This window comes from Doryrhamphus excisus, chromosome 22 (genome assembly GCF_030265055.1).
Source record: "Doryrhamphus excisus isolate RoL2022-K1 chromosome 22, RoL_Dexc_1.0, whole genome shotgun sequence".
Lineage (NCBI taxonomy): Eukaryota > Metazoa > Chordata > Actinopteri > Syngnathiformes > Syngnathidae > Doryrhamphus > Doryrhamphus excisus.
Window position 1 is genome coordinate 2,567,828 of NC_080487.1, and position 9,225 is coordinate 2,577,052.

Sequence of the window (9,225 nt, forward strand, 5' to 3'; positions counted from 1 at the left end):
ATAAGGAACTTTTTGAGTGTTTTATTGTTTACTACCCTTGTAGCTTCGTACAGTTCAGTCCCTCAACTTTGAAAATGTTTGTATAATCACTAGTAAGTCAAATCATAATGCCTTTTAAACGGCGCTGTCAACAACACCTGTCCAACAGTGACTGCATCGGCCGAGATGCATGCTAATACCAAACTCTTGGTCTTTAAACATCTCTCTGTGTGCAGTGTTTAGCATTTGAAAAGACCACCCATGAGTTCGGGACAGGGCAAATTCACAGAGAGGAAGAATTGGTTCAGAATATTAATTGTCTTCTCCTTTTTTTCCTGGAAAAAGTACCCGCATTAAAAAAAAAAAAAAAGCCGTCTCCTTTCATGCATAGTCCCTGTTCTGCATAAACAAACTGCAGTTGAAATGCAAATGTGAATTTGCATACTCTCATCAACATGAAAAGTTGTTCGACAATAGCTGGCATATGTGTAATATTTACTGCCGTACAACCACCAGCAGCATGTATACACACGGTCATGTGATCCAGTATAAGTACTGTAATTGGCAACTAATGCAAGCACGTTTTCTTTCTTGCATATTCACCTCGCTTTTTGAATGATGGGATTTTGTATCATTCGGTTTTTGACAAAAATGGTTGTTACAATATTGTTTATGTTTTTGTACACTATGTTTTTGCACTCTATATGCATTGCTGACTAGTTTCGTTCCATTTGTTATTTAAATGGTGTTTACTATTTGCATCTAATCAATAACTTTAAAGTTTCTGTATGCAAGGTTTCTTTCTTTTTAAATATAAATCTGTTTTCATTCATTGAGCTTCTTGTGCTTCGGTTGTTGGGAATGAAAAGCAATGGTCCGCCAACTCCTGAAGTGAACATTGATTGGCTGTCATTGTGTTTGGGAGGACAAGCGAGGAGCGGTGAGTAGCGGAGAGGAGATATGAAAATGGAGGCGCTTGTGAGAGTTGTCGGCCCAATGAATGGGAAATCCATATTTCAAAAACACCATGATTGCACTTTGATAAATCGAGTGTGATATGTTTTCTTCTATTATTTGTCTTCCAAAGTGGTTCATGATAGCAGCAAAGCCAATACTATGTGGTACTTGCATCCTGGTTAGTCTATTCATTGTAAGAGTTCCTAACACATTCACTAATTCACCAATTATTTCACACAAAGGCACGGAGGCACAAGTAGGCACGATACGACCAACTTTACCAAGATCCCATGGAAAATGCAATTTATCCCCTGTAATGGGGTACGGCATTTAACAGAAACTTGGACTGTGTGGAAGTAGTCCTGAAGATGAATCTGAAACTCTATCTGCGTGTCCGGTTGATTGAAATAATCAATGAAGTTACGCTGCCGTGCCTCATGCATAAAAGTGCACAGTGTTTCTCATTATGGGAACGAGCATTGTTGTTCCAAGCCCTCATTACAGGAGTGTGTGTGTGTGTGTGTTTGTGTGTGTGTTTGTGCACTTTACTCTTATTGCCAACTTGAGCATGATCTATCCCGTTCACTTTATGTTTGATTTTTTTTTACCAAAAAACAGTTTTTGTATATCTATTATACATCATGCAACTTACAGTATATAAGTTTTGGAGTAATTTCTTCAGTTTGTTTTCGTCTGACTTTGAGTTGCTGGCCTCGGGGCAGCTGTACTTGAGCCTTATGAATTTCTAAATAAACAGAGGAACTGGAAATGAAACAATTATTCCAATGTCAATCCAATTCATCCAATTTCCAGTCAGCTACAAATATGAACACATAACTTTTCACATAGAACAATTCTATTTTTTTCAATTTCAAATGCATGTAACTTGTGAATGAAGGGGATGAACATCACTTTTACCTTCACTGAAGATGGAAGATACAGTACAACTTTGTACTTTGTTACAATATATTTTCCTAATTTAGTAGTGTTTCGCACATTCATGAAAGTACTGGCACTTTGGCCCCATGGCGGGTTGTTTTGCAGTTGTGATCAATGAAAAAAAAGCACACGCTTTTGATGCAACTGTGTTGTGAGCAAAGAACTACAGAGTCAGCTGGTAATGATGTCACAGAAGGGCAACGGAGCTTCCATGTGGGAGTTGAGACGGCTAACAGGCAATAAAGATATGTTACGAGCATAGTTGGACTTTTGCGTTAACAGGCACCCTCCGTTGCAATTAAAATGCCGATATTGTCAACCCCCCCCCATCCTCCTTTGGGCTCCACAGAGTCCAACCGCCTCCTGCAGCTACCAGCTGACAGGAGAGCGGAAGAAAATAAAAGTGGGGGGCAAAAAGAAAACAAATAGAAGAATGTTTCCTTGGCACTCGTCCTTTAACTCTTTGCTGCGAAGACTTCAAAATGAAACCTTTTTTTAATATCATTTTCATTTTATTGCAAATACATATACAAAAAAATCTTTAAGGACAGTACAAATGCTTTGCAAAATAGCAGAAATGGGAGAAACATTAGTTTGATACTGAAGGATGGAGCTGCACGAGACAAAAAAAAAAAAGAAAAGAAAAACATACACTGTAAAAACCTTCAAACTTACATAGTATTTTCCAGTTCTTTCAGTCTTATTAAACTTAAACGACAATTCACAAATAACACATTTTGTAACATAATCCCCCTCTCTTACCTTCAAAGAAATACATACTTAAAATAGACATTTAGATAAGATAAATAAAGAACAAAGATGATTACAGCATTTTGTATAAGTACCCCCTGGGTTGGAATCCAAATGAAAATGAGATGTTTACATTAACAAAAAAAAGTAATAAGACTAGGATGCAAAAAAAATTTAAGGAAATAAATAAATAATGGAGGCTGTCTGAGGAAACGGGTTAAATATCAACGTGGAAGGAGACTGCAGGGGGAGGGGTCAAAGTTGACTTCCTGTGGCTGTCAAACACACGCTGCTGGACGGTAAGTGTAATCTCAGCTGTTCACACACACACACACACACACACACATGCATCCGAAAGCTAGAGAAAAATGAAACATTCCAAGGCACGATGGCGCAGGGTAAAAATGATGTAACAAAAACAGCATATAACAGAAAAATAATGACATATTTAAATCTACAAAGAAACATAATGACATAACACATCAACTGATGGACTGATTACAACAAAATCCTTTCAATTTTATATCAAATAACCAACCCCATGGTCATAAACAACCGCCAGCGTATGAAGACAAAAAAACAAAGACAGTACCTACTGAAATATTAACAATAAAATCCTCACAGAGGATTTTTAAATCTCTAAAAAATATATATATTTATATAAAGTTTCTATCATAGTACAATAGCAAGGCACGGCGTGAGCCAATCTCAAGTCCATCTCTTTGACTTCAAGTGTCTGATTCAGATCTACGTGGCTGTACTCGATGCGGGGGTTCAGGGTCTGGTGAGCTGGGTGTAAACGGGTGCCTGATCCCAGTGCTGGGGGCTGCTCTGCGGGATGGAGGGCACCCCCGTGTTGTCAGCGATGGGCGTGTACATGGGCCTCTGGCTGGGGCTGCTCATGTAGCTGAAAGTCGAGTAGAGCCCCGAGTTCTGAGGGGCCCCGGCGTGGCTGTAGAAGGATGGGGCGCCCCCCTGGTGGTCGGTGAAGTCGTACTGCTGCGGCCTGGAGATGGCCGGGTAGGAGGAGGGGCTGTAGTGCTGCAGGTTGAAGGGGCTGTAGGAGACGTGCTGCGGGGAGCCCTGCTGCTCGCTGAAGTGGCTCGGGCTCAGCTGCTCTGTCTTGATCTGAGTCCTGTGCTGAGCCTCGGAACCGGTTCCGCCACCGCCACCCCCGCTGGCGCCTCCCAGGGTGGTGAGGGTGTGTTGCTGTTGTTGTCCCTGCTGGTTCTGGCTTTTAGGCATCCAGGCGGCTGCCCCTGCTGCCGGGCTGACCGGAGCGCCGCTGCTGATGCTGTAGCTACCGCTGTAGGCGACTGGTGTGCCCGGCCCGCTCACGGTACCCGGGTGCCCATTTGGTGGGAGGTACTGGTCAAACTCATTGACGTCGAAGGTCTCGATGTGAGAGATGACTTCGCTGCTCAGCTCGCCAATGTCCACATCACGGAAGTCGATGTTGAGCTGGCGCTGGCTGGTGCCATCAGGGAGTGACCGGAGACCTCCTTCACGCTTAAGGTCCATCTTGCCTGAACTGACATCAGTTTTTGGGGTAGTGGGAGGGGTCGGGGGTCCCTGGGAGCCTGGAGGATGTAAGCAACATACCACATTAGATTAAATAGACACAGATACAAATAAAATAGAACAGCTTGTATTCAGGTTTACCTGAGTGCTCCCCAGGGGAGTGCACCTCTCCCATGCTGGATGCGGGAGAGTCTGCCTGCTGCAGGGCTTTAAAAATGGCGTTGGGGGAAATGTGGGTCTGCTCGCTGCCGTCCTCGGGCTCACTTTGGCCGTTCTTGACTGACTTCCTCCGCCTTGGCTGGTATTTGTAGTCCGGGTGATCCTTCTTGTGCTGCACCCGGAGGCGCTCAGCCTCTTCCACAAATGGCCGCTTCTCGCCCTCGTTGAGAAGCCTGTGCGTAAAAACGCATGGAATGAATGCTACAAATTCGCCTAATTGTATCAAATCCTTCATGCTCTAGATGAACCCACACTTACCTCCAGAGTTTGCCCAAGGTTTTGCTGAGCTCGGCGTTATGCAGGTGCGGGTACTGGTCGGCCAGCTTCCTCCGAGCAGCCTGCGCCCACACCATGAAGGCATTCATCGGTCTCTTAACGTGAGGCTTGTTCTTGGTAGATCCGTTTACGCGCACCGGCATGGGCACCAGGGTCCAGTCGTAGCCCTTGAGCACCTGGGACACAGCCTCGCGGATGCAAGCGGGGAACTTATCGTCCTCGTCCTTCTTGAATTCAGCCAAAGCCGCTTCCATTCTGAGCAGGCCGTTCTCCGACGGCCGGGTGTTCTCGGTGTCGGAACCAGAGCCGGAGGGACACGGAGAGCCCGCGGAGTCCTCGGACATACTTGGGCTCGGGGCATCAGAGAGACACTTGTCTTGTTCCTCCGACATCTTCAGGTAGGGGTCGAGAAGATTCATACGCAAAACGGGTTGCTTCCAAATTTACGCGTGAAAAAATGAAACTGTGGACTCTTGCGCCTCACTTGAATTAAAAAAAACGTCTTTAATTGACTCAAATTGACTTTTCCTTGCCGGAGTGAAAGCCTTTAAACTTTGAAAAAAACTTCTCCAAGTCCTGGGTTTGTTCGTAAACCTAAACTGGAAGAATATGTCTTTACGCACGGGCATCCAATGATCAGTGCGTCTATGCAGGCAACAAACCTGCAAAACCTGAGAGGTTAAGTTCAGCTGTGTGGTAAAGTTCTCCTTCCTCGTCTCCAAGTAGAATCCCCAGAACTTGTGCGTGCTCTGAACTGCAAAGAGACTGCACACTAGCTTTATAAGAACGTTACCATGGCGCGCAGGAAAGCCCACGCGTAATTGGTGGCCAGTGTAGTGACGTCAAAATGAGGGAATTTGATACCATCACTTTCTCCTCTTGTGTAGGAACACACAGACACACTCAGGCTGCACACTAAACCTAAGACACATGGTGCTATGAGCATAAAATATGTTTTAGTTACATTTTTGAGAAGTTAAATGTGAAACAATGTGCATTTATGCATTATAAGCACCGTCAGTGTCACCGATTCGAAGCACTTTTTACTACCGGAATTTGCTTTGCCTGTCACCAGTACACCATGTCTGCCAATAGGGGGCGACAGCAGCCTAGGAACCCAACCAAGCACCCCCCCCTCCCCCTCACCTTTTTTTTAACTCAAGAGGAGGAGGGAGCTCCATCAGGCTGCTGTAGTGCAACCAGCTTCTGATTTATATCATTTCAGCAATAGGATTATAGTCATTTTGCTGACTGGGCCACTTTTTGTAGATAAAAAAAAAGCTTTTAATAAAGTGTTTTGTTTCCAAACATGATAACGTTATATCTTTTGGAGCAGAAACTCCAATATAAGTTGGCCTCCCTATGGACATTTCTTAATTAGAACTTTAAAAAAAGCAGTTATAAAGTTTCACATGCATGTTTCAAACTGATACATGAGTGTATGATCAATCTTTAACTTAGATGCTAATACAATAATGACATTACATCACCGTATGATGCAAAAAAATGTTAAATAAAAACAATTTTCATGAATTAATTCCAACAAACATTCATCAAAAAGCAAGATAATGTGTGCTCATGTTATTTTAATCACAACAATTCACACAAATGACCAAAATGGGCCTTCAATTCGACAAAAGTTGACTCTGGTCAATACCACAAAAGCACACTTGCTCTGTCCTCTTGCCATTCGCCAAACAACACAAAATGCCGTACAGCGGTCAGCGAACCTGCCTGCACACGCCCGGTTTGATTGTTTATTATGCTTAGTGGAGATGTGGAAATGTAAATCTGGCTTGGAGCTAATGTGGACAACATGTGCTACCTGAAGTTGCTTTTAATCGTTTGCAGATGTCGGGTCATTTGAGTGTGGCTGCTTTGCAGATTGCAGACACCCACAGCCTTCATTGGAACATGCAGAACTTGTTCACTGTTTCTGTTTGTGGTCATGCAGGAGAAAGACTGGTTTTAGGTGCAAGTCTGTAATCCTTTCTCTCGCTAACCAATTAGGCCGGTGGTTTTAAAAAGGGGAGCAAGCCGCCTTTCTTGCCCTCTGCAGGTTTATTTACACCAGACATGCTTATTTGAGATACTCACTTTTTACACAAATAGAAGGGAGCTGTTTGGCTCTACGTTAATAGGTAGTACGGCGTCGTCGGCCGCGTGTGGATTGCGTGCCGCTGAACGCGAGCTGGTCAAAACGTGACGCTGCTTGCTTGTAGTAGCGAGTGAGGTGTGAACGGGAATCGAGTCACAGTGCTGTGTGGCAGCCTGGTGGAAAAGGTGGTGTTTACTTTCGTCAAACTAAATACGCCTAATGGAGGTGTGCAAAGAAGAAAAGCAGAACGAGGGAGAGGAGGCAGTGAAAGGCTGATGGAAGAATGGAACTTTATTATTTCTTTGTCATTTTATGCTTGTCAATTTGCATACATGAAGAAATACACGCCTTCCCAGCAGTCTCATTAACAATGAATATGTCAATAGGTCAAGTAGGAAATACTATAGTCTGAATAAACACAATAACAATTAAAATTGATGATTTCTATTTTTGAAAAGCTAATGAAAAAACAATGACATATCCTGTGGTTTATGCTGGAGAATCTTTTATGATGCAAAGTGGAAGTAACCATCTACCACTGGGTTTGACTTAGAATACATTATATTGCTTTTTTAAAACAAACTCTCTTCAAGGAAATTGTCATTTATTGACGGTCCCTAGTCCCTAATGAGTGGTGCATCCACCTTTGCACAATTTCAGCCAAACTGTCACACACTATACATGGTTGAAATGGATGAATCTTCCTGGTTGGTCTTATGCCGCTGTCCAATCACCAAACGTTGTCACCGGAAGTAAAAAAAAAAAAAAAAAAGAAAGATTCTCAACAATGCTTGATGCCCAACCCTAATAATGACTATAGTGAAATTGGTGTGGTGTGAATTGGTGGTAAAGTAACCTAAACCATAACCTAAAAACATAGCATATGTTACTGAACCTCTGATACAGTTTTCTGTGGAAATCCTGTACTCAAGCTTCAAAGGCATGCATTTGGACTTGGTTCTTCTTCCGTTTGCGATACACTCATAATAAGTGGACTCCCAACGTGGGCAATAACCCCTTTCACACTGCAAGACTGCATTTTTCCACAGTTTCTCCTGTCTGTCTCCTGTATATAAACAACACTGCCAAGTATGCCCCAGATGCGGGCACTCAAGTGATCATGCATCTAATTATCTGGCAATATGCCGCTTGTTGCTTTCTGTGCAAAATGAAAAGGTGGATAGTTCGAGTTTCTTTTAAGGCTCCGTTACAGTAACCTCAAAGGATATGAAAGAGGCTGGTAAGACTCGAACATCATCACCAAATGATGGAAAACTCCAAATCTCCACTAAAATCTAATGGCGTCTTCCTTAGCCAATGGAAGCACAAATCCCTCTGGTAGTTTATGCTAACAAACACCTCTTTGGGGGAGGTGTAAATCTTGATTAGGAGAAAACAAAACAGCCATTAGTGACAAGAACAATTGCGTGTGTGATGAAAATACCTGAAATGTCGGTGGAGCTCATTAAAAAACGTCACTTCACACAAGCTCCCTATCCACCCGATACAGCAACATATGGCCGAACACATCCTCATCTCATCCCATCCTCCACATGCCATAAAGCTCCAAAAGTCATTTCTAAACTGTAACATTTTACAGATGCCTGACTAATTACTACATAGCGTATTACATTATTCTACTCCAATTCTTAACTGGCCCCAAAAAATACACGTTTGTCCCCAAAGTGTAAAAGTCAAGTGTAGAAACAGTGCCTGTGTGGGTACTGGGTACCTCCCAGTACCTCCCAGGTGACAAACCATTGTACCCCTGAAGGCAGCAGGATTGTTTTTTTTGCCAGCACTGAAAGTCGGCAAAGCAGAACGACCTCTTGGGAAACTTCTCATCTCGACTTGAAGCTACAGCGTTAAAATTTGAGCAAACAGTGAGAGTCAACTGCTAAACTCTGCTTTTCTGCAGGGGGGGGGGTCTTGAAGTTCTTGCTTTGCATTCTCCAGCTTTATAATATAAGAACTCTGCTGCTCTCATTTCTATATTCTGTATTTTTGTTGTAAATAATTTAAAATTATTATATAATTTCTTTATTTATACCTTATACAATGTGATTTTTTCATGTATTTATAATCTCTGAATTGTTTTTTAATGTATTATATTGATGTATATTTACTTCTACTTTTTGTATATTTATGTATTTATTTATGATTTTTTCTGAACTGCATAACTGGTGCAGCGTAATCAAAAGGAAGATTATTAAATATGTATAATTTCTAAAAATAATAATTTCTAAAAAAAAATACAATATTTTTTGACAATATAAACATGTATAATCAATCAGGTTCGGAATAAAAACAACATATTTACCGGAACGGGGAATCCGGCGTGTCCGTTTATGTGTTGTGCATCGAGATGCTTAGGAAATGGAGAGAATTTGAGGAAAGCATCTCATGTCTGGGTGTGTGTGGCCTTCAGCTAGGTGTGATCTGCCATTCTTAGAAAGTCTGACGTGATTAATGGCCGCCTCGAGCTT

At 42.4% G+C, this 9,225-nt stretch overlaps 1 protein-coding gene across 1 annotated transcript; it reads right to left on the bottom strand.

Moving 5' to 3' along the window:
* Window positions 1–2,426: 2,426 nt before the first annotated feature.
* LOC131109774 (transcription factor Sox-9-A-like) lies at window positions 2,427–5,390 on the bottom strand. Its single transcript, XM_058062120.1, has 3 exons — window positions 4,624–5,390; window positions 4,288–4,538; window positions 2,427–4,205 (listed from the first exon to the last, which is right to left on the bottom strand). Exons 1-3 carry the CDS (start codon window positions 5,058–5,060, stop codon window positions 3,400–3,402), a joined length of 1,494 nt encoding a protein of 497 aa, XP_057918103.1. The 5' UTR covers window positions 5,061–5,390; the 3' UTR covers window positions 2,427–3,399.
* Between the last annotated feature and the right edge of the window lie 3,835 nt (window positions 5,391–9,225).